This window comes from Sardina pilchardus, chromosome 5, assembly GCF_963854185.1.
Source record: "Sardina pilchardus chromosome 5, fSarPil1.1, whole genome shotgun sequence".
In the NCBI taxonomy this organism is placed as follows: Eukaryota; Metazoa; Chordata; class Actinopteri; order Clupeiformes; family Clupeidae; genus Sardina; species Sardina pilchardus.
Window position 1 is genome coordinate 6,749,813 of NC_084998.1, and position 26,435 is coordinate 6,776,247.

The 26,435-nt window shown below is 45.9% G+C and overlaps 1 protein-coding gene across 1 annotated transcript; it reads right to left on the reverse strand.

The window, feature by feature from the left end:
- Positions 1 to 8,348: 8,348 nt before the first annotated feature.
- vps37d (VPS37D subunit of ESCRT-I) lies at positions 8,349 to 26,337 on the reverse strand. Its single transcript, XM_062536150.1, has 4 exons — positions 26,059 to 26,337; positions 19,227 to 19,398; positions 11,632 to 11,714; positions 8,349 to 9,371 (listed from the first exon to the last, which is right to left on the reverse strand). The coding sequence occupies exons 1-4, from the start codon at positions 26,182 to 26,184 to the stop codon at positions 8,844 to 8,846; spliced, it is 909 nt and encodes a 302-aa protein (XP_062392134.1). The 5' UTR covers positions 26,185 to 26,337; the 3' UTR covers positions 8,349 to 8,843.
- Positions 26,338 to 26,435: the final 98 nt, after the last annotated feature.

Below are 26,435 nucleotides of genomic sequence, written 5' to 3' on the forward strand. Positions count from 1 at the left end.
CAGTTACTGTGATTTATGATGTATACTGTGATGTATACTGGCATGTACAGTACACTGAAACCAAAGCAAGACAGATAAAGGCTGCTTAAACATATAATTTGTGAGCCTGTATTTCTGATTCTCGTGGAGATGCACAGACTGATAAAATAATGTGATTACTCAGCAGAGAGGTTTGCATTCAGCAGTGGTTTATTTAAGATTTAGGCTTTCTAGCCAGTGAGGTTGTGGATGTTTAGCCTCTAGTGACTGCTGTTTTTTTTTTAAAAAAAGAAGCTCATTCAGTGGGTTGTGGAGAGATATGCCTTTTGGGCGAATCCTTAAGCTGACACAGGAATTCCTAACAATAGGTGCACGCCTGTGTGTGTGTGTGTGTGTGTGTGGATACTCACACTTGTGTGTAGGTCTATATCATTAGCATGCCCTGGGAAAAGCGCACGTTAACGACAAAAGGGGGAACGGCTTTTCTGGATGAAACCTGTCCGAGCCTGTTCGCGGTGCTCGCAGGCTGTTCATTAACGCCGGCGTAATGCGCAGTGGCAGCGCTCACAACCCCTTTGCTTCTGCTCCAGCTCACTCCTCCATGCTGACCGTGTGCGAAAACAAACGCGGCCTCACGCGGCGCCCGCCGCCTCTTCGTCCTCATCCTCATCCTCGTCCTCGCAGATCCGCTGGGCTCCCTCGGCCCCGCCGCACCGTGATGGGGAAACCTGGACGGCCCCAGTGCGTGATCCTGTCCACTTGATCTGGCCCTCACCTTGAGAAGCTGACAACGAACACACACACACACACACACACACACACACAGAGACACACACACACACACACACACACACACACACACACACACACACACACACACACACACAGAGACACACACACACACACACACACACACACAGAGACACACACACACACACACACACACACACACACACACACACACACACACACACACACACACACACACACACACACACACAAACACACACAAACACACACACAAATACATAGACACACACACACACACACACAGACAAATACACACACACACACACACACACACACACACACACACACACACAAACACAGAGACACACACACAAATACATAGAGACACACACACACAGAAGCACACACACATTGAGGGGTGTGATCTTATGTAACAAATCCCATATATGTGTGTGTTGTTCCACACATGCACATGTGACTGAGGTTTCAGTGAGATGAATGTGAGCATATCAGAGACAAGGCTGCAGAGAACACGAGGCCCCCTGACTGTGTGACTTTGGAGATGTGCAACAAAGGGCCCTATCACTGGGGTGCTGGAGATTATGTAAATTTGATTGGCTTGGTGGTTTGAGACAGAACTACAGAGGAGATGGGAAGAAAGAGAGGGAGAGGGGAGCGAACCATGGTATCCTTACGAACCAATTTGTCGGAAGATCAAAGGCTTAAATAGTCTAGACGGAATTTTCATCTACGTCCACACAGCTGACCTCATATTCCTCTGAATCCTTCTGAATTCTGACTGCCAACTTAGTGACAAACACAACACAAATGTTGACTCCCCATACACTGAGAGAGGCACTGCTGGAGAGATGGAGACGGGTCCGGTCCGAACACCTTTGTGACCGCATTACATCTATCTTCGGGGTGCTTTAATCGCTACCAAAGAGAAATCAAGCCTTCCACAATAGATAAAATATCTTTGAACTCCTAAATGAGGCTCATGCTCGAAGGCTCAAAGGACCGGGATTAGAGTTGGAATTAAGCATCTGCTTCAAGAGGGCTGAAGGTCGGCTCCCACAGTCAGCAGCAAGTGTGTAACAGCATTGACTTTTTCCGTCTCAAAAATGGTAATCATTTGACATTTGACCAGGGTTTGTACATGCGTGTCGTGACCCCGTGGAATGAGAGAACCTGATCAGAATTTCAATGAGATCTTACAGTTTTTGCCTATTGCTTACACACGTTTTGCAGAATTTGGCTCATTATTTCAAAACTCTACACACAGCTATATAACACATAGCACTTGGGGATAAACAACTCACATCTATGCCAAAATGAAACACTGCAATCAAAACATAACACTCTTTTCTAAAAACTAAATTCTTGCAACAAAACTATACACACAAGCACCATTTGAATTACCCTTATATCACCAGTAACACACTGATGCACTTTATAGAAAACACTGCCGTCTGTGTTTCTATTTTTGTATTTTATTTGGTCATTTTCTCAGACCTCATCTTCTGTAAAAACTCAAAAGTAGATTTTCTGCAGTAATCAAAACAAGAGTTTTTACAAAAAACAAACATTCTTACAGATATAAAGAGAAATAGAAAAGTCAAATATAGCAACAAAACAAAAGTAAAAAAAAAATACTGGATCATTTGCGATTGAAAAAAACAACAAAATATATATTGGTTTTGCGTGTGTGTGTGTGTGTGTGTGTACAGTATGTGTGTGTCTGTGTCTGTGTATGTCTGTGTGCACATGTGCGTGTGAGTGTGTGTGTGTGTGTGTGTGTGTGTGTGTGTGTGTATGTGCATGTGAGTGTGTATGTGGTGGGGGGGGGGGGGGGGGTTGCAATATCATACACACATACAATGGGGGGGATTGATCCCCAATGTCTCCACATGCCTCTTGCCACATTGCCTGCAAAAGAGGTATGCGGGCGTGTGGTTGGCGATCATTTACTTTCCACCACCATGCAGAACTATTTCCTCAATTGCATTTAGGGGCTGTAAGGGGGCAGGTATACAACTTTTGATATATGAATTGTCTCCATGCTTGCAAAGTTCTCAAAATGGCTTACTGGAGGCCTATTTGTAGTGTTAAGGTTCAGACCGATTGGTGCTCTGTTTTCTATGCACGTGTTTTCAGGTGTATAAGTAAGTGCCTACAATTGCCAGGTGAGTTTTACATTTTGAACAAAGTGTTTTCCCAATGATACCAGGGGATTTTGTTTTTGCACAAAGTGTCTAATGTAAGAAAAAAGTGTTTTGCAGAATTGCAAACAATGTGCAAAGCAGAGAATGTGTTTAAGCTATGGTTACACTGTGTGTAAAGTATAATACAAGAGTTTGAGGTATTGAGGCTTTGGTGTAAGCATTTGATTTTAGTGTGTAAGCAATAGGCAAAAACTGTAAATTGATGTTTATCTTTTTACGAATGGTTCTATTTTGAAACTGTTTGCCACAGTATATTTACATAAAACTAATGCAAATGTAAGCTGTTATGTCTGCAAGTTATATAGCTTTGAGAAATTGTGGTTGGTGGATATTGAAATCATGTGCAGAGATTTGATTTAAACATTCGTAGAGTGTCAGAGTGACTACATATATCATCTATACCTGTTTGCCACAGACACAGGGAACACCTCGTGGATTTCAGCACTTGTGTTAATTGGCAGTCAGCCACAAATCATAGAGTGAGATATGCCCGACCGAAAAGTGTCTGGTAGTCTGCCATCTTTTTCTCATGAAATACTGTAAGACTGAAACAACCCGAAAGTGAATCCAACAGTCATAGTGAACGCCTTTACGGTTAGGGATGATGACACATGGCTTGAAGTACACTGGGAATGCCCCCAGGTGGTGCATGTGTACTGTCACATTCCCCCACAACAACACGCAAATCCATTTTTAATGCAATCGGGTCATTTGTAGTTCACCACCCGGACGGCCACGGATTGGCATTTCCCCGAGGCTGCACCCAGCTAGTAGTTTTCAACTGACAGTCACTTTGAATCAATCAGATCCATTTCCCTCCAGTTAATGGGCAGTGAATGCCGCGGAGAGTGATGTTTGTTTACTGCAGCTGCCCATGTGGTCCACAGACAAAAGAAGGCCATCCATTTTACAATCAAAACACTGATGATGTGTTGAACAGGATGTGAGCATGTGAGAACAGAACTGTGGAGTTCTCTCGCTGTTCTTCACAAAGATGAGCTTACAGCGCTGGACAAACTCTGGGCTTTGGAGGTATTCCCTGCGCATTCCCTTGGGCTAAGAAATATGTTGACAGTCAAAGCCAAACTTGAGCTCAGTGGGGGGGAGAGAGGAAAAAACTCTCAAGCTCTTGCCTTTCTCTATGGTTACAGTATTTTAGTCCCCTTTCCAAAACCCCACACATACCCCAACACACACACACACACACACACACACACACACACACACACACACACAGTGCAATGTCATGCTCTCAGTCTCAGGCCAGGGCCTCTAGGGGAGGGAACAGGATCTGAGCTCTCCAGTTCACGGTCACCTTCTCAGCAGCTGTGCTGAAGGCTCGCCGGTTCACTCGACTCTCTCCCCTACGAGGCTGGAGCCTGATGGTATCGGGGCTGAAGTAAATGAGGTGTTTGCTTTGGTCAGGCACAGTTGGTGAAACGGCTGAGTGCCTCCCGTGTCGTGCTTTCAGGCCGTTATCTTGTCTCACACAAGTCATTTCCCATACCTTTCTTCTCTCAGGGCAACTCAATGGAATGTTCTGTACGGGAATAAAATTATTTTCAGACGGCGTTAAAGGACGCATGGCCAGATAAGCACAGAGAAATTGCACAGGCTGACCACGGAGGGCGAGAACGTGGGCGGTCAAGTCAATTCTATACGGTCAAGGTTTAAAATCACGGAACAGTAAAGTAACTCAATGAGCCAGGTCGGGCAAGATCTAAGATGAAAGTGGTAATAGTAGAATAGAGTATAGTATGAAGCAGTTACTAACACAAATAAGTTTTACAGAAAAAAATTGAAATAGGGAGACAGATAAATAAATGAAATAAAATAAATAGATTTTTTCATCTGTATATTACACACAGTACGTCGTTTCCAGTGCAAAATATTTATCATGTGCAGAAGTGTGTTGTAGTGCACATATGGTTCAAAGTTCAGACTTCTTGTCTGAAGTTATGTGGAGGGTGAGGTATTGGGACAGGTTAAGTGGAGGGTGAGGTATTGGGACAGGTTATGTGGAGGGTGAGGTATTGGGACAGGTTATGTGGAGGGTGAGGTATTGGGACAGGAGAGTTGGGAAGAAGGGTTGCTGATCTGTCTTTGTGCAACTGGAGAACCACACTGACAGAGGAAACCGTAGTCTGTGAGTTGAAATTGCTCCAAACAAAAATTACATTTTCTATTTTTCTTGTACCTTGTAAAGCTCATGAGCTAATAATCAGTGTGGCCTAATATGAGTGGCATTCCACTATTAAGAGTGTATACCAATAAATGCATGAAATTGGTCATTAGGTTAGGTTAGCTCTTTCTAGAACACCTGGTTGCCGGCCAGCTATAACTAATTATATCACAACAATGCTGTGTTGTTATCTAGGCCAGGAAAGCCCCACTGGCTGACAGTATACCTCTACTGGTGCAGAAGGCCAGTGGGCACATCCACACCCACATGTCTGTGTCGGTCCCCTGAGCTTCATGTGACAAACACTTCATCATCAGAAGGTACAACAGTTGTGTGTCCTGACTGTACTCTCACGCTTAGTGAGACCCGAGACTGTTGACTGTGGTAAGTATCTTGGAGTGGAGTGGGTTATTTTCACTGATCACCTCAGAAGTTACAGTAACATCATCACTCACTGGCAACCATAAGTGGCATATTTCTAATATTATTTTATATGTGGGACAGGGGAGAGCACAATTGTTGTTGTTGTTATAACTAATGTCAACCAATAGCCAGGGGAACATGAGACAAAACTAATGCATAGCTTGAGTGAGAACACAGGCTGAGTGTCATCAGCTGACACATAGCAAAGTGCGTAACAGACCCAATATGCAGTCCCAAAAGATAGGGTTCCAAGTTAGGGTATGTTGATCCAGCTGGATATGTTGAGGCGCCTGAGAAATCAGCTAATTATTTTGTTTAGCAGATTTTTATTGTTCTAAATATGATAATTGTTAATTAAATTCCCTATTCTCGCATTGTTTTACTCTTTGATAGTTTGGGCTGGTTTGGAGTTGTGGATAAGTTATGCATAGCGAACTACATTTCGGTGTCTGTGGCAGATGGCCTAGAATGCCTGCATTTTCAAGCAGTGGGGCATCCACACATGTTAGGAAGGCACATTCCTTTATCAGAACACAAACACATATCCTACTAAAGTCTACTAAGTTTTTAAACCTTTAAACCATTTTAAAGGCAAAAATGTAGTGCAGGTAAACACAGGCCCAGTGTGACTCCAGGAGACCCTAAAACATGAAAGGCAAATTTCCGCTGTCTCAACCGATTTGTCACGGAGGAGGTGAAAGGTCAAAGCATCAAGGGACGGGCACAGTGCGAGTCTGCCAAATGCTGCCGGAAGTGCCTAAAAAGAAAGGTGCACACACCCTTCCCTTATAATAGGGTAATTTAACGGATTAATAATTGAACTAATTAATAAGCTAATTTAAAAGATGAGACCACACTTGAATATTTTATAAGAAGAAGAATACTGTATATCAGCCCAGCCCTTTTAATTTTCTCAGACAGAAGGCCAACATTAAGAGAGAGAGGAAGAGAATGACAAAGCTATGCATTTTTGTTTTGCTTTGCAATTGTGGCCACCCCTTGACCCCGTGATGGAGGAGATGAAATCACATCGGAAATGAATTTGGTCAAGAGACTGGACAGGGATATGTGTGTGTTTCAGAATTATTCAGGATGATTCACTGACTAAGGAGAGCAGGATGAAGACAGTGCCAATGCAATTCCTACCAGTCCATAGATTGATTAAACAGAAGAGCCACATAATGCAGTATTGGTGGAAATGGCCCTTGACACCACAGGGTTTCAGCATTCCAGATTTCCCTAGACTGAACTAAAACCAATCTGCTGTTATTTGTCTCCTCAGACATACATTCTTCCAAATACTTTTTAAAGTCAATTGTATTAATCCAGTTAGGTCGGTGGGATGGGGGAAGGATTCATGTTTTCTTGTTGACTTTGCAGATTATGATGATCTTATTGAGGTAGCTAAATGTATTAGTAATATCGATCTCACCGTCAGTGCACTATTCATTGTGTGGAGTACCCTTACTTGCGAAATACTCTATATTAACAAATTGGCAATGGCGTTTAAAATATACATTCTATGCTTGGCTTTGAATATTTCAAAACTGGAGCGTGACCAAGCTCGGTGGTATGATAATGATATAATGGTAATGATGGGAGGAGTTTCCTGAGCAATGAAGTAAGCATAAGCACACACACAGCAACAGAATCTTATCACAGTCCTCAGAACCAGTCGGCTGATTAATCAGGTCAATGCAAAATTGTAATATAGGCCATCCACGCTTAACAATTGTTGATGATTTGGGGGTTTGGAAATGAAGTTTGGCAGCAAGGCTGTGTGTGTGTGTTTGTTTTGAGTTGCTGTCGTGAATGCAGAGTAGTATATACTGCAGATCATGTGTGACTCATTAGACAGGAAATGCTGGCAAAGAATGAGGCCGAATACATTTTGCTTAACCTTGCCTCAGTGCATAATTAAAGACAGATCCTCTACTCGCTACTGTCTGTGTTGCCTAGTCTTTAAGGATTTTTACCACACCAGCCTTAATTACACGATATCTTTTGCCTCTTGGAATTTGGCACCATATTAATTGTAAGGGTATGCTCTCCCCCTCATCACTCTGGCAATCAGGGATGACTAGTGACAGAGTGTATCATCCACCCCCCACATAAATATTCCATTACAGTGATAAGGAGGATGCGGAGAAGAGGCGAGATTCCTACCCATAAATCACATAATGGAGTCCGTATTACAAACTATGCCACTGCAGAACAAGTTTTTTTTTTTTAAAAAAAGGACTTTCCCATTTGTCATGGCAAACAAACACTGTTTGAAGTCCACATGGTGTGATGAATTTCAAATAGGATTTTTCTGGCCGTGTTGCGTTTTTATACTGATGTGACTTTGAAAAGGAGCTGGAGCAAAAACAAACACAACGTTTCTCATCCTGTTCCATTTACACTGATCTTCCTTTATTTGGGATACTAATCCACCTTGGCAAAAGCAGCCCACTGACCCTCACAACAACAATCCCCGTTTTTGACACGGGTCCAGAGATAACAGTGTGAACACATCCTTAACTCCATTATTGATCATAAAAGTCCTGGCTCAACAATAGCATTGCCAGTGTATTATCTACCAGCTGTATAAATAATAAATATTGGACCATCTGCGTGGAAAAGTGCATTTCAAACATAAATATGCATATATTTTTTTAACCAGAGCATAAAATGAACGAATCAGACTTGAGAAAATGAAAAACTCCCCAATGCGCGATCTTGACTCGTAAAATATTAACATTATGCATTAAAGCTAAATAAAATCACCAAACAACTCGTTTTCGAGGTTTATTATAAACACATTGAAATGGACTTTATTGTTGACCACCACCATATCAAGAAGGCTCCACATCACAAGCAATGGTCACTCTCAGACGCGTCAGTGGGATATGGGACTGTCCTGCGACTATTGACGACCCAAGGCAAAAACTGTCTCACTTCATAAGTCCATTATGTCCTGAGAAAGAGCTTGTCAGCACAACATGAAAGTAGAAACGTTAGAAAATGTCCACCTCTTTCATGACGTCTTGCGCACACGCAACAATTAACTCATCTCATGGCTTTTCCCCGAAACAAATCCCTTTTCCAGAACATCTTTGAACAACATCAACAAAAACATCCAAAAAGAAAAAAAAAAAAAAAAAACACAGTGGTGATCAGCTCTTCTGAACATCGACTCAAGCACACCTCAAAGGCAGTCTCTGAGTGGAATCATGAATATGGCTGATGGCCCCTTTGTTCGCTCCAGACCCGGGAATGGCACGCGCCAAAATCTCACACTGTTACCGGTACGGCGGCTCCGGCTGGTGAGGGCTCGGCCGGTAGAGCTGCTGCAGCCGCACCGGCCGGTTGGGCGTGGGCCAGCCGGGGATCTGTCCGATTACCCGCAGACCCACGGCCTTCCCGGGGCACGGGTGTGGAGCAGCGGGCCCTGACGCCTGGGCCTGTCCCTGCACCAGCCCCGACCGCGAGTCCACGGGAGGTAGGCTGATGGCGTGGGCGGGGGCCGACGAGACGCCCAGGGGGAAGTGCGGCACCAGGAGGCCGTAGCGCAGCTGGAAGACGCGCGGCTGGACCTGGGCGGCGGCGGCGGGGGCCGTGACGCCGTTGGGCCGCGGAGGCTCCGGGCCGAGCTCCCCCCCTCTCTTCGGCCCCTCGTCCGCTGGCTTGAGCTTCTGCTCCGGGCGGTTGAACTCCTGGATTTTCTCGGCCTGTGCGCGGCGGATGTGGTAAACCTTCCTGGAGCTTTGGAAAGACTCTAGGAATCCCTCCAGAGACACTCGGCCCTCCATAAACCGCTCAAGCAAATCCTGTGGAGAGAGAAAGAGAGAAAAAGGGGGCATTATAGACAAAGATGATCCCATGTACTAAAATCCCACACATATGTTTGAACATGTGTGAAGCGTTTCACACAGATATTACACAGGAACACATAAACAATACAAACAAACAACCCCAGTGGAAAATGTTTGAACAGCGGTAAGTAGACGTGTGAATTTCGAAAGCTAAGAATGACCGCAAGACAGCTGAGCAAACAGGTTAGCGGCAAGGTCTCTTATCTGCATAGAGCACCGCGAGGCTAAGCATCTCACTTGCCCACCATCCTAATGAGAACATTTGTCAGTAATCAGTGGGGAGCAGGTGTCACAGCCAGTCTCTCTCAGTATGGGGGTGCTGAATTATTGATGACGTCTTGTCTGCAAAGACCCCCCACCCCCACTCTCCACCCCCTACCCTCCACCCACCCACCCACACACACTGGCCCTGCGGTCCCCACCCTAAAAACAACAATGTGAGCTCTTACTAGGGCACGGCTAATGGAGGGCAGTGAGGAAGTCAAGCGCACATGGGGCTACAGTACCTGCACTTAAGGGACAACTACCATATGCACAAGCGGGAACCTGGGCCGACATGCGATCTGATTCGGCTACCAGCTGCTCCACTTTATGCCATCATTTAGTCGTTTTGCCCCCCTTTTTTTTTTAAATAAAAAAAGCGCTGGAAGTTCCCAGGGAAGAATGGATGGTTAAAAATGAATGAGTGGGACAGAGAGGGCTGAATCACGGCTCTTTGGCTGCTTCAGAGGTAGGAAGCTAGACTCCAGGCTTGTGGTGGGGGGTGGGGGAATCGATGGGATTAATTCAGCCGATAAACAAATGGGTAGAGGGGCCATCCATTCCACCCCCACGTGGCTCGGCTCCACTTTCCCGGGCCCTCCTGAAAGCCAGCACTCAGCACAGTTGTAGTTATGAACAAAGCACGGCCCATCCATCAGCCCCCCCAAGCAGCCTAACGACTTCTCGTCTCAGAGCCATTGATTGGCGCTGGGGAGAGGTGGAGACGTGGTACTTATTTATGGGCCTGTGGCGGATGGCCTTGGGTGGCTCCGGTGGCCGAATGAAAGGCCACGGAAACAGGGGAGACGGGGGAGGGGGGGGGGGGATCCTCTGGGAACACAAGTCATCTTTCTAATGAGAATGTGCTGCACTGAGCAGCATTTCGTTCGGTGTTCAACACACTCTCACTTTAAAAGGATTAGCTTATTAAGGTTAACAAGATGTTCTAATGCCTGCTTGTCAGCTTGACTAACGCAATACACGCCGAAGAATTCATACCGTGACGTTCCTTCACACCATCAGAATGGCATTCCAAAAATGTCCCTGCAGTCCTGCTACACAGCATATAGATATATATTTTGCTCTAAGATTGAATTAAATGTAATACCGCACATCTCCAACAGAGATTGTGCACACAGACTCTCGTCTCATCCATCTCCATCACGGTTCATCAAGAACATTTCACAGAGAGTGATAAAGCAGCAGATAGAATATAGCACTGTGGAGATGTAGATGTGTGGATGTGCATGGTGTGAAGTGCAGGCTAGGCACTATAGCAGCGTGGCTGGATCTCACAGCAGAGGGAGCACTCGGTGGAGCCTGGTTGGCTGTGGCAGTAATTAAAAGTAGGGGGGTGTAGGTGTTCCACCTCAGGGACCATCTCCTCCAGAGCGTCAGATGAGATCACAGCAAGCAGACCTGGGGCCTCCAGCTCTCATTGCCCATTGTTATGCACGGGCTGCAAATTGATTTCATCAACGATTTAATGACGGCCCAGTCCTGGTGAGAAATGCAGTGGTTTGCGACCTCCGCAAGCCTTTGTTCCTCCTTTGTCGTCGATAAGACTTTTAACACATATGCATAATTAAAGGCCCCAGACTGACTTGGAGGAAAGAGGAGAAAAAAAAAGAACTAACTGCTGCGCTGAGTGGTGGAACAAGCGCATTGGATGTTTCATGCGCTTTCAAATTCAATTTCCCCCTTAAGCAGTTACCAGTGCGTGATGGGTACTTCAGGCTACATGGGTTTGAATGCCACAGTGTGAGATTCTCATGCCATTTCAGCAGTGTAACGTGTCCCAACATTTGCTGGAGTGCTCCAAAGGGGGAGAAGATACAGAGCCTAAAGAGTTGCTTTTTAGGTAGTCTAGACAACCAAAGGACAAAAAAAACCCTTCAATTGCGGCTAGTGGCGAAAGCTGAAACGTCACAAAAGATATATGTGATTGGATTACCTCTGATTCCTCCTCAGCACGCCCAACTTCCTCTAGCAGAAGATTCTGAGCCGTCTTGGGACTGTGCTTCTCTGTGTAGGCCTCTGCAAAGACACAAACAAACAAACAAATTCGTAATCACGTTAGTAACACCAGTCTGTCAGGAATGTTGGATGCAAATCACAGCAAAATCTCTTCCCTCCTCCGCTTTAGGGCGCCTCGACAGGGTATTTGGGACGCAATCGCAGTCGAGAAGAGGCTTTTTTCTCCCAGAAGGGCGGACGTGAACGGTTTTTAATTTTCATTCTAGAAGGCCAAGAGTCTGGTCATGCTGAGGGTAAGAGCAGCCTGTGTCCCGAGCTTACGTCCGCTGGGCTTTGTGTCAACTAGCAGGGGCAAGAGCCGCAGTGGGAGGAGATGTTTGCAGTGTCACTGGTCGTCCTGGGGGGCTGGGGAGGAAGCGATCACATTCTGTTAGCTCAACTCAGCTGACGGAGGTTGTGGGCGGGTGGGTGAGGGGTTGGGGGGGTTTATCTCCCTGGGGTGGTGTTGTGTGGTCGCCATGGTAACGAGTCGTTAATGTTAATGCACACATGTGCTTGCCACTGCGGGGCACTGAGCAGGCTAGCAGAAACTCATCTAGTGACCGCACAGCACAGGGCAGGGAAAGGTCATCAGTATGCGTTATAGGCTGCAACAAAAAAAACGAACTGAAAATAGTGGAAAGGCAGGGATACGCCTGTAGTTACGATTCCACATTTCACTCAATATTAAATGACTGTTTAAGAATGCCATAAAGTCAATTTTGCACCACATTTTTTATTACTACTAGACCTTTCACAGTGGTAGCATTCGCGCAATTTCACTAGAAATAGCATCTGCTAATCGGTCATGTCATTTTGCTGGGCCCGAGCCAGCGCTCCCTTTGCAATCTTGGCAGAGGCAACCACAAATAACGATTACAACAGGCCCCTATTCACACCGCGCCTTCACAACGCCACTGCCTCGACATCAATAATCTAGACCCACTTAAAGACTGCCTCTGCCAACTGCTTTTCCATGCGCGCGCCGCGTGTTCTTCCAAATCTTTGAGAGGCAAACTTGCACAGGCGAGTAGTGGCGGGTACCGCGCCACGTGTGTGACCCCCTCCAACCCAGATGTTGGTGGTCTAATGGAAAGCGACAGACAGCCAAACAAGCACTTTGTGAGCAGCTGTGGCTGACCTATATTTTTTTCCAGAGAGAAATAATTCAGTGTGCCTAAAGACAAGAGCCTAGCGCCGACCAGGAGCCTCCCGGGCACGCGGCGTTGCGTCGGGTGAGTAGTTCAGCGTCGGAGCTTTTCAGCAGAGAGGGTGTCTGTACGACGCCGGGGTGAAAAGGGCGACGCCGTCCCAGCAGGGGTGTGTGTGTCACACACGCGGAACATGAAGAACTCACTTCTCCTAGACGACAAGACAAAGGAAAATAACAGCTAAAACAACCGGAACATTTTCCCTGCCTTCACCATCCCGACAGCGGGAAACAGGGTTTTTTTTTTTTTTTTTTTTTTTAATCCTGTTTGAGTTTTGTCACAAAAACAAACAAAAGCATAAAAAAGACTAAGAATAAGATATAAAAAAAACCAACACTTGTGACTTGTGACCTTCATGCTAAGGCTAAAAAGGAGTACAAGGAGCAACTGGTACAAGTGCAGCTCATAGCCCAGACTATCCTACTAAACTTCCTAAATGTGCCTTTACAATCTACCCTAAGCAGAGTGGGGGCAATCCACTGCTTCATAAGCACATTGCCGCACATGTGATGGCCCTTATTTTTCACTTCATTCAAGTGTTCTGCCCAATGCAAAGTCCCACGAGATCGCTGCAATGAAAACATGATATCAAACTGCATGACGAACGGGGCACCAGAGAGAAGCCTTGGAAACATGGTGCACAGCTAAAGATCACACCCAACGCTCAAGAGTGATGACAGCAGCCGAGAAATATGAGCGAGAATAACAGAAATCCCATAATTATTCTGTAAGAGCCAATTTCATTTTTTTTAAAAGGCATTGTAAGATCTACAATAGGTTTTTATTTATTTAAATATATATACATATATACAGCTGACATAAGCAGCTGCAATAATTATGGAAAACCATTCTGACAATTGCTTCCTCTTGTACTCTGGGATGCTGGAAGTGATTTGTATGGTCCATCTATATAACGTTATCTGTGTTATTTATGTCCCTTTGCTTTACGTAGGGTCCAGCAGCTCATTAAATGGGGGCATTTTATTTTTGTTTTCCCTGCATCGAGAACAAACAGCACGCAAGCCAGGGGTTTTTGTTTATCAGTTGGGACTCTGAAAGGAGCATTTCGAGATGGCCTGATTGGACTCACATGTGCTCGACATGCCTCACGAGCCATGTGCATCGCTCTGCCAGTCCTGTTCGCCACTTTGAAGTCTTTTTCAGTGGCATCCAAAACATGGCCACGTGTGCCGACCTGTTTTGCGCACTGTGAGAGTTTGCCTAAGGACGAAATCTGCTCTCCAAAATTAGCCTCTGAAATTACAGGTGCAGCTTAAATCTGCCAGATCTCAAGTTTATAGCCGAGGACTGACAAAGGATGTTTTGTGTGATGTATTCATTGGCCTTATTGTGTTCAATCATCTGCCCCGAGCCATTTCAATGAAAGCTTTATGACACTTCAAAACCCCAGATACTTCAAAGAACCATCCGTTTGGTAGCACAGTTAAATCAGGAGAGACTTCTTTTTGTGTTGATTGGGTTCAAAAACTACTAACTAATACAAAAACACGTCAGCCCACCCCATAGCCTGCAACATCATAGGCACCCTTCCTCTCTCACGCACACACACACACACGCATACACACACACACACTTCCTGTCAGAACAGTGGGTGCTCTTTTGTGGTCTCTAAAGATAAATACCACCAACTGTTTTTCCTGCTGGCCGGCTCCACAGAGCTCAAACAGCAAAACTGAACTTGATTAACTTTGCGCAGCAGCGCACAAAAAAGTTTTTTTCTGGACTGGTCTGTCAGTCACCACTTTTTTTCACACTCACCGCTTTCTCACATAAGCTCACTGTCCCACCGTCTGCTGAGCAACCTCTGACTGACAGACTCTGTCTGAGCGTCCTCATGAAATCTTCAGTGCAATTAATTACACAGGGGAAAACCACACACACACGCTGTCAGCTGTATATGATGTATGTGCTCCAGTTGCCAGGCATCCTCCTAGGCAACAACGTAAAGGCATGATGACTCACGTCACAGGCCTGGAGACAGACAAACGCCTACATCACTGCCTTCACGACACAAGGGAGCTACTGTGCATACACATCAGCCTGAGTAATGTCCCTTGGTGGCTCCTCTAATAAAACTAGTTTTTGTTCTGGCTTTGAGCTCTGTGGGATGAGGTCACTGACAAACATCCCTGTGTTTGAGCGTTTTTTTTCATGGACATAATGAGATCATTTCTGGCTCATGCATTTTAGTGTAGCATGCCGCCGTCCATATTATCCGTAGCACGCGACGCAGCCCCTAAACGCATGAAATTGCATAATTTCATGTTTCACTTGACACACATACATACATTATTGTAACGTTTTCTGCCGAGCGGCTGCGAGGTGTGCGATACCCAGGGGGATAGATTACCGCGGCCTGTGAAAGGGGCCTCACGCTCTCCAGTGGCGTTGCTAAGCTTGGTCGTGGTGGGGAGCTCAACGGGCCTTAATCCAACCCTGCAGAATTCCCCCACGCTGACCGACCTTAAAACGCTGAGAGCCGAGACAGGGCATCTCGCTCTTTGCTAATTACACAGTCTCCCACGAGCGCAAACCGACACCGTCCCACAGAAATATGTGGCCTCTGTGCTGACCCAACGGAGAGCCGGCAAACAAGCATCTCAGCTGTGTGATTAAGCGGAGGCTTTAGGTGGAGGTGCCCTTTTCACAGTCAGCCTGATGATGGTGCCCCTCCAAGAGGGCCCCCTACTCCCCCTCTCTCTGGTTTCTCTCTCCTTCTCTCTGGCTTGTTTCTCTCCCTCTCTCTCACTCACTCTTCCCCCTCTACCTGGTTTGTCATTCTCTCTCTCTCTCTCTCTCATTCTCTCTCTCTTGCTTTCCCCCTCTTCCTATCTCTTCCCCCACTCCCTGGTCTGTCATTCTCTCTCTTGCTCTTCCCCTCTCTACCTGGTTTGTCATTCTCTCTCTCTCTCTCTCTCTCTCTCTCTCTCTCTCTCTCCCTATCTCTTCTCTCTCTCCCTATCTCTTCCCCCACTCCCTGGTCTGTCATTCTCTCTCTCTCTCTCTCATTCCCTCTCTCTTGCTCTCCCCCTCTCCCTATCTCTTCCCCCACTCCCTGGTCTGTCCTTCTCTCTCTTGCTCTCCGCCTCTCCTATAGGTACACACTGAGCTGGAAGGGCCCCGTTTTAGCGTGTCAGTGGAAAGTGTTAGCGCCTTAGCCAGGGAAGTGAATGATCAGCCAGTGTAGCGAATGCCATCCCCCAGGTTCCTGTGTGGCATCTGCAGGTCACGGTCTAATGGTCTTGATATAATTGCTCTCAGCGCTTCAGGCCATCCTTCTGAGGGGAAAAAACTAGGCTATGACACGTCCACACATATGCGCTGCCGCGTCCCACTTCAGCAGACTGGCCAGGCACCCCAAGAGGCCGGGAATGTGATTCCACGCGATGCGGATAAAAGGTACAGGAGGAGGAGGAGAGAGAAGAGGAAGAGGAGCAGAAGTAGAAGAAGATCAGTGCAATATTTTTTGCCCACACATGTTGTGGGTCCAGTTACACTGTAGAGACAAAACAGCCCAACAGCTACTCTAAACATAGCGCCAGTCAAAACAATGCGAGCGTATTATGACTACAGATCAACACCGCGCAACAATCAACTCTGAGAACATCCCAACAGGCCAGGGCTTGGCTTCACCTTGGAGACCAGCGAGATCCGTTTTCTGGCTGATGTCCACACTAGCAAAAAGTGCTCATGATGAGCTCGGGTTACGCAACAGCTCAGTAGACCAAGACTGGACTCCTCGCCCACTTTCTAGCATTACAGCCCGAGGAATTGAACCGAATTCTTTCTCTCTTGTTCTTTTTCTTTCTCTCTCTCTCTCCCTCTCTCTCTCCTTGCCTTGTGGAAATGGGAATCAGATGTTTTGGAGGAGGAAGGATCTCCCACCCATCCTGCCTGACGCTGCAGCTGGAGGGTTGGTGCATGTGCAAGAGTGTGGTGACAGGAAGGTGAACATTCCACCCTCCTTCCGTCATGGGACAGCTGCGCAGGGACTGCTCAGTGAAACAGCGTTTCAGAGCGAAGACGAGACGAAAGAGTGGGCGGGAAGAGGGGGGGGGGGGAGGATAAAAGAGGGAACTAGGAAGAGGAGGATCAGCCTTGCCGCTCAAGTGATGGAGACTTCCGACACAGAGACTGCCCTTCCGCCAGACCGTGTAAGCAGACTAGCAGATCTCCTTCATCCGTATACATTTCTGTTTCGGGGCAGGACCGTAGAAGAGGAAGCCCACCCCACCCCACTCCCCTACCAAACCCTCCACCACCACCACCACCAAAGCTCAGTCCAGCCCACCACCCATAGCCCGACCCTCCCCTTGTTAGTCCCTCAGCCCCTGACAACGGGTCAATTTCCTGCTGGCTTTTGAGTCGACCCAACTTTTCCCATAACCATGTGCGCCTTCACATTCGGCCCCCGCCAAAAGACCGGGAGAGGGGGTGGGCCTGCTTCAGAGACTTCTGACAATCATGTGAATCTTGCCCTTTTCTTTTCAACACAGCGGAGGTGGACTGAGAGGACAAAGGGCCTTTCAAACGGATTTGCAACACCAGTCAGGCTGCACAATGGTGTGGATGGGGGAAAATGGGGAGAAAAAAAAAAAAAAAAAAAGATCAACAAATAATTCATATGTGTATGGGTTCGTCTGAATGCAGGAATGCTACAGGGACGGGGGCACAAGGAGTGGGGCGGGGGGGTAGCCTATAGCGTTGTTCCACCCCCTCCATGAATTAACAACGCTGCGAGACAAGGAGCTCATCTGAGACCTTGTACAGGACGACCTCCACTTGAATCCTTTAGTGCAAGTAGCAATAAGCCGCAGGCTTGAGGAGTCTCCACTAACCCAGAGAGAGACAGAGAGAGAGAGGAGAGAGGAGAGTGAGGGAGAGAAGAGAGAGAGGAGAGTGAGGGAGAGAAGAGAGAGAGAGGAGAGTGAGAGAGAGTGAGAGAGAGAGAGGAGAGAGAGAGGAGAGTGAGAGAGAGAGAGAGAAGAGAGTGAGGGAGAGAAGAGAGTGAGGGAGAGAAGAGAGAGAGGAGAGAGTGGAGAGTGAGAGAAAGAGAGAGAGAGAGAGAGAGAGAGGAGAGTGAGAGAGAGAGAGAGAGAGAGAGAGAGAGAGAGAGAGAGAGAGAGAGAGAGAGAGAGAGAGAGAGAGAGAGAGAGAGACTACGCTTCAGCAGCGCTCCAGGCAGACCCAGCAGGACTCCTGCACACACAGCTTTTTAGTTCTCCAGCGCCAGACACTGATGTTAGCGTTCACAGTCAGCCACAATTACAACAATATTGCATGATTCGGTCGGGTCCCTTGTCTTTATTTTCGCATATTCTGTGGTCCATCTGCCTCACTTGGACATGGATGGGCTTACACCAAGTGAACTGACGTGGGGATGTGTTGTGGTGGTGGTGGGGCGGGCTAGTTTGGTTTGTTTTATCTGAAGAAAGTATTGATGACCAGATCGAATTTGCTTTCCTTAGCCGGTCAACACTACGATAAATTATCCAACGAAAGCATGAGAACCAGTCTGCCTCAGATATTGCCAAAAGAGACAGAGAGAAAAAAAAAGTTTTTCATATTTTTTTTATCCTGGCCAAACTACAGAAAGAAAGAAAGAAAAAAAAGAAAAAATCTACGAGATCTTTTTTTCTTTTTTCCCCTCCCTATTAAACAGGCTCTGTGCCTGCGGGCTGAAACATGATCAACATGAGTAAGTGTGGTCCGTTTCAGGCAGGTTATTCCTGGCCGGTGCTGAAAGGGGGGTGGGGCAGCAAGGTGGAGACCTCTCGGCCCGGTCAGGCCCTCTGGGATATGATAATTTTACTACACCTATTTGAGGGGGATGGCAAGCTGCCAAGTGAACAATGGCACAGTAGGCCAGACAATAATGTGGGTCTGCTGTTCCAGCTTGCCGTGTCTCAATTTGATGAGGCAGGCGAGATCCCAGTGGTTGTTTTTAGAAGTGAGCAATATCGTAATATTTGCTGATGTTGAGGCAGAGATATTGGAACATCATAGTGTACATAAACAATACAATTAAACAGAGGCTGGCGTGGTAAATCGTGTTTATTGTAGTTGTCAATGTGCTGGCGGTGGAACTGTAAATAATCTCCTGTATGGAGTGGATCAAAAAAAAGACGAAATATGTGAGAAAAGGCGAGATATGTGAAACAAACTCACTCAAGTTCCATTTTAACATCATGCCATGTGCCAAAAAATATAGCCTACACCAAATCAACATTCATGTTCTCCTTGCACTGCCACTGTACGTTTATCCATGCAGCATGAAATATTAATGCAACCTTCAACTTACCGAGTCGGCTTTGTTTTTCCCTGCAGGCAGTAGTCAGTCTCGCCAGCTCCTCGTACTTAGCAGCCAACTGAAGTTTGCCGTTCTGGAGGTGAGGCCTGCGTGCCAGGCTCTCTTCGGCCAGGCTGCGGTTGGACGTCAACAGCCCCTCTCTGTCCACCTGCAGCTCCTGAAACTAAACAGACCAGATCTGGTTAGATCCAGACTCCAGAACCGAGAGCTCTTGAACAAATCCGAATGACTTAAACACTTAATCATATTGCAAAAATGTGGACGGCAAGAGATAGGGTCACGGGAATACATGATGAAATGATCAGATTGTGAAAAAAAAATCCTGTATGCTGGTTTTCCCCAACAAAGCAAATGTTCCAATGCGTGTGTATTTGTCAAGCACGATATACTGCTCGTCGACGTCTGCCAAGCTGTTGACATGTCTCCGCAAAGACTTGTCTTGACTGAAACAGTGATTACAACTTCAGGGTAGCTCAGGTCAAACTAGAAACCGACAGAGAGAACCAGACAGACCGGGGCAGCGTGAGCGCACAGGCCCAGGCAGCCGCACAGGATGTGGGCAACGGCGAAGACTTCAGACCTCATTAGCAGACTTGCGAAGCATGCTGAAGTCAGAGTAGCTTAAGTACAACATCATGGACACAGAGTTTAAGCAAATTAAGAAACACAAAGGGTAGAAACTGACGGTGCAGAACCTGGCCAGTGTCATATTGCACGAATCAGGCCAAGAAGATGGGTTAAGTGATGACATGTGAAACAGCCCGTGTTCTCAAAACATTGTAACTCTCCACCGTGTAGCTCTGCTGCGCTGCTGGGTGGCATAACCTACATAAATTCTGGGTCAAGGGCTCGCTTCAAGTTTCAGTGGCCAGTCAGTTTGAGGCTTTTTAAGACTTGGGCCGCGCTTGTTGGCAGCCTCGGAGGCTGAAACGTCCCCGCTACTTTAGACACTTCAGCTGAAGCTTGCCTAGTACACATACCCCAAAAAAAACCCTCATGACTAACATCTGAGCATTAGAAGCACATGAACTGCAATAAATAACAGTTGTGCTTCAAAAGAGCCAGGAACGCCATCTAAAAAAAGAATCCTTCTACAAGAGTCACTAAATATTGTGATGCGAATATGTTTCTATGGTTATTTATAAATGACTTCCAGATGAAGTAGTCTGTTTAATTTGCCTTTCTAAAATTATAGTTCAAGGGGGTTTGACAGAGATGCTGATGGCAATAAGGGTGTCTATTACACTGTCAAGTAAGCTCACCACTGGTTGCACTGTTTGGACACTTTTAGGCAAATGCAGATCGTGGCAGTCCATTCACTGTTAAAGTGTTCCACTGGCAAAGAATGCCACCAAGAGGCTCTTCCTACAACACTTCCCTGGTCCACGGAGAGACTAACCGCCTGAGGGGGAGGGAGAAGTCCAAAACCATGGGCTCATGGAAAGCATGCACAAGGATAGGACATCGCTTCAAACCACAGACCCCGTTTCTCTCTACAATTGTCTGAAGCCAGAGTATGTTTGGGTCTAATTGGAATTCACATTTTTTTTTTTTTTATCCATTTCTGCCTGAATATTAAGATAAATTCTGGAGGTTTCCTTTGGCTGTTCCAGTGCTTGGGCATATTAGAAAACCTGACGGGGCTTAGCAGGGCGCATAAGAGGCTTAGTGATTTATTTGCTTTGCAAATATGAGAATATGGCTCTTACACTATTGCACTTAGAGACAAAACATTGCATCGGATGGTGCCATATTCCCACATGGGCACTTATCGAATTAATATTTCTCCTCGTAATGTGAGAACCACAGCTCTCTGGTTCAAGGCACTGTATTTAAAAGCAGAGATATATTTTCAATATGAGTTTCATGAGAAAGCAAACAGTGAAAATATGCTAACAATATCACAAAGAAAGGTACAATACTGCATGCTTTGTTGGAATAACATAGCCTACTAATTGGTTCTATGCTATGCTGTAGGCTATGTACCCACCATGTTTTTGAAACTAACATACAACCCAATCCACAGTCATCCATGATTAGTGTTCTTATGTTCCGCTTTCTCTCCTAAAACCTATAAATAATAAACCATTGTGATACCATTATGTGTACTTTTGTAAGTATACTTTTGTTTCCCAGTCTTGTGGGAAATTTAAACCGTGTGATTTTTAGACGTCATCATAGACTCTGACTAATATTTGTAACCTACATACTGTATGACCACAGCTGCTCTCCATTCTCCAAATGAAACTCAAAAATGTTAGTTTAAAAGCACAGTCCACAAGTCTAATCCAACACACTCCTCAATCAGTGTATGTGTGTGTGTCCATGTGTGTGTGTGTGTGTGTGTGTGTGTGTCCATGTCCGTGTGTGTGTGTGTGTGTGTATCCGTGTGTGTGTGTATCCGTGTGTCCATGTGTGTGTGTGTGTCCGTGTGTGTGTATCCGTGTGTGTGTAGCCGTGTGTGTGTGTGTGTGTGTCCGTGTGTGTGTGTGTGTGTGTGTGTGTGTGTGTCTCCGCGTGTGTGTGTGTGTGTGTGTATCCATGTGTGTGTGTGTACACGTGTGTGTATGTATCCGTGTGTGTATGTATCCGTGTGTGTGTGTATCTGTGTGTGTGTGTGTGTCTGTGTATCCATGTGTGTGTGTGTGTGTGTGTGTATATCCGTGTATCGTCCGTGTTCTGGTGTTGTAAATATGAAACACAGCTTACATAGTGGCTCAGACCGTGACAATCAATCCCAGCCAATCACTACATTGCTTCGTAGTACAAGGAGCGTAATTTGATTGGCTGTTGAGCTCAAATATGCACAACCTTTTCTCCAGAATCATACTCTACCTTTAAGATCAAAACAAAGCAAGTGTTTCTTACTTAAATTATGCTCCCTTCCTTAAAGGGACACTTCACCGATTAGCATTAAGCTTTGTATCTTTAGAAAACCAGTCATGTTTTTGAATGGTTGTGCATCATTCCCTCAGTTTGCCTCGAGATGGGAGAAATACGGATTTCAATGATGTAAAAATCATCATTTTACATCATTGAAAGCAGGAAGTCCTATTCATGGATTTCATTGAAATCCATATTTCTCCCATCTCAAGGCAAACTGAGGGAATGATGCACGACTGGTGACTGGTTTTCTAAAGATACAAAGCTTAATGCTAATCGGTGAAGTGTCCCTTTAATGAATTTCAATGCATGAAACTAGATCTGTTTAGCCTGTTTAATATCAGATGCTAATAAGAAGCAGCTCTTGGTTGCTGATCCCATTTTTAAGATAAACTTCTTAAGTTCTAACAACTGTGGAGCTTCAGAGGGAGACAAGTGCCTTCTTGATGAGTGAGAAGATGAGTGATAAAAATCTATGCAACGACTCTTTAAGGTCACACTCCAATTAGACAGCGAGAACAACCCACACAATACAGCGTCTGTTCTGAACAGGGGAAAACATACTTGTGTGAATCCAATGGTTCACGGTCTGTCTGAATGCCCAGTTTTGTTCACATCCTGAGAACCCATAGCCTCGATCCACGTTAAGATGATACAGATGTTTCAGGCCATTTCATGTTCGATTGTGTTCTCAAAAAAAAAGAAACAGGGACTTTTTGGGTTCGGACTGAGCATCATAAAACGGATGGGGGGGGGGGGGGGGGGAGAGAGAGAACACAAAAAAACGTTTCTGGGCCATAGGAAACGAGATGATGAATGGCTAATGTAATGAATGAATGACGCTTTTCCGCTGATCTTCTCCATGGTCCAGGGGGAGCTGTGGCGGTGGCTGCTGCTGGCGCACGGCTCCCGACATCACAGCTGCAAATCTGATCTGGCCCTGTGCGGACAGACGGCGCCCTGGCCCCGCTCCCGCTTCTCCTTCTCCCCACTCCCACTCGCAGACACTCGCATGGTTTAGCCCTCACAGAGGAATATGTACTAACCACCTGATTTGCAAGGCTCACATCTTAATGTGAAGAGTTCCCACAGCGTTGCCAGTGTGTGAGCGTTGAACTCAAAAAACGGCAGGCAGCCGGTCGGACAGCCAAAGAGAGAGATTTCTTCATATTTCTTCACATGGTCCTCAGAAGTCTGTTTGTTTGGGTCCAGGACTGAAGCTCTTCTACTTGCTCAAGGCCAGCATGCTTCCTTTTAATGACTTCCCCTTTGCTGTATTTCAAAACAGTGAAAGAATCCAAGCCACTGACTGCACAATGTTGCAGCCATCCAGTAGCATCTCATTTATGTCCTAGACTTGTGGGTTATCTCTTTCACAACCACAATTCTGTCCCAACTGCACCATAGACTGAGGTGTCAGTAGCTATGTAAAGGAAGTGGCGAGAGGTTTCGTCTCGATATGGAACTGACAACTCAAGCATCTCACCTTGGTGTGGTTCAAGCAAATCACACCATTCTCACTGTGCTTACACAAGAATCTTGTGACCAGATGCTGTAAACTAAACCCCTTCCCCCTGAACTCTAGAATGGGTCTCCACAGAGGCATTCCACTGACCAGCGAGTCCCTCTGACACTTGTTGCAGGGGGGATAACGAATCTACTCAAGCCAAATCAGTTCACTGTATATTCTTAGGAATCCTAAACATTTGGCCCGGGCAGTCAAAAGAAGAATTGTGTTTGCACTCGACGGTACCTCTCCGATCCCAAGCACACAAAAGCCAACTTCACAACACTGTTAACTGGCTTCCCCAAACAGGAATCCACACACTCGATTCATTTCCTGCTGCAGCTGCTTAGCCCTGTGTTTATACATTGTGCAGCTCTGAATCCCAGGGGGCTATACAGTGCGTTTCTGATGACACACTGGTTCCAGGCTGGGCTTGACACTGTTTACAGACTCTGACAAACCGCACTTATGAAAGAACAATGCTTTCGTGGTAGACAGCCATTCTTTACACTCCTGCTGCCTCAGAGATTTAGCGCTAACAAATTACTGTCAGCGCGCAGAAAAGGATGCCATCTCATTATTACATGGGCTTTGTTTCTCTGGGTGACCTTTGGCACAGAGACACCTCAAAGACAAAAACCTGTTGTTTGCGAGGAGTATACCGGATTAACTGTTTCAAGTCCCCTCGTTTTGCCCCCTGATTATCCCCCTCTTTGCATCTTTGAATCCACCGCAGCCAGTTCAGTGGGTTTACCCACCACAAACAACCACAAGCTGTGCAATCAGGACAGGACGTACATCCTCTCTGGCAAGCCTCTGCTATTAAAACCGAGTCTTTTGTACATCAAAGCAGGCATCAAATGGATGCTTACATTGTATTTGGGTTGCGAAGACTTTGCAGATCACACTTCCGGGAGAGCATGCCTCTTGCTGGTCTTGTTTGAGGGGGGGGGGGGGGGGGGGGTTGGAGCTCTTATTTGCCTGCACACCGCAGGGCCACAATGACCCTTTCAGTGGGGCTAACCTCTGAGACCTTAGTGTGCTAATGAATTGATGCACTGCATTGCCCTCCATGCCTCCATGCCTTGCAGAGCTTATTCATGATGAGATCACCCACAACCAGATCATATGACTACCAAAACAGCCATGATGGAGACACTGGCATTGGTATGCAAAGGAGACAGTGTGTGAAGAGCAGCAAACACACAATGATAAATAATGTAGTTGTGTTATGCCCAGTGAATACTTAAGAGAGCCACTTGTCTTACAGTGACTGGACACAATACATTATTGTAAGCTGTAGTAGCTGAAGACCACAATGATTAACTACTACACCTCTTATGTAGTGTCATATTTATACTAATGGATGATTAGTGGTTGCTTTAACCGGAGCATCTACTGTACCATCATCACATCAGAGGGATTCCTCTCATGCCAGCGTTGAGCCTGCATGCTTCAGTTCTGGACCATTGCAGCGGATGATACGGTGAGGGTTCACTGTGACAACCATCACACTGACAATCATCTGGCTGATGCTCGTCATTCATTCTTAGAAAATGACACTGAAGTGTTACGACCGAGGCTGGATTTGAACAGAGGGTTCCCAAATGAGTAACGGTTGTCTTGGTGCTAAAAAATGAGGGCGTGCTGAGTTTCGTCGCCAAACTCAGTTGTGCGGAACTGTCATTAAAATATTTGGGTGTTAATTGTTTCTGCGTGTAGGCTGTAAACGATATCGTTTCAGACATTTTGATTAGACCCGGAGATCAGCACAACACAACATTAATGGTTATAACTGCTGAAGAGAGAAACTCAATTGACATTTACTGTCAATTATCGAATTACATTATTTACTGTGGATTTAGTGTAGTCGCCAACGCTGAAACGAGGTGGTCTTTAACCAGTTTGTTTGAACAATCTGTCGCTGAATAATTTACTTAAGAGCTACGAAAAAAAGTAAAATAAATCTTTCGTTAATATGGACAGATTGTATTTTGTTGTAATTGCGAAGGAGACACGAGGCTTCTAAATGATTCAACTGCGGACATAAGATAGCGTAGGCTTATTTGCAACCATGCAGCTCTAGAGCGGAATGTTGTAAACTTATCTGCATAGATCATATTTCACATAAAACGCGCAAGAAAACGCAATGACAAAAGAAACGCGTCTTTGTGAAGATTCAACACAGCCATTTCGACTCTCGTTTCACAGTGGATCAGGCATTCAGTCATGCTATAGAATGTATAGCCTATGGAGAGCCAATCGACAGGCAGAGTAGGTAACATGCACTCAGCAAAGATGTTTGTAAAGCGCATATCTATCAACATTCCCAAATGTACCCAATGGAGACCCGAGTAAAGTCGAATATTAAATAATGCTCTGGAAAAATGTGATGTGATTTAAGATTAAAGTGTTTGTGGCGAAGAAGTCTACCTTTTCATTGAGTCGAACGATCTGATCCATTTTTTCCTCATCTTGAAGAAGCTCGCGCAGTTCAGAGGTGTTAAGAATCCTGTAATACCCATCTGGGCAAGAGTTCGTATCCCTTTTTTGGGACATTGTAGTCCTCAAGGAAGTACTGTTCAAACTACTCCGTACAAAAGCCAGTATAGTTCCATTTCGATCGTTTTCTATGTGGAGTAAGGCTACTGCACACACGCGATTGCTGTATTGAAGCAGACCGCGTTGGTGGGAAGCCACACCGCTGTTGGCGGAGACAATGCAAGAGGCTGTGACATACGTTTATAGTTCCTTGCAATGTTCTTTGTAACCACACGGTGGCACGGCGCTTACTACGAAATTAACAGAAT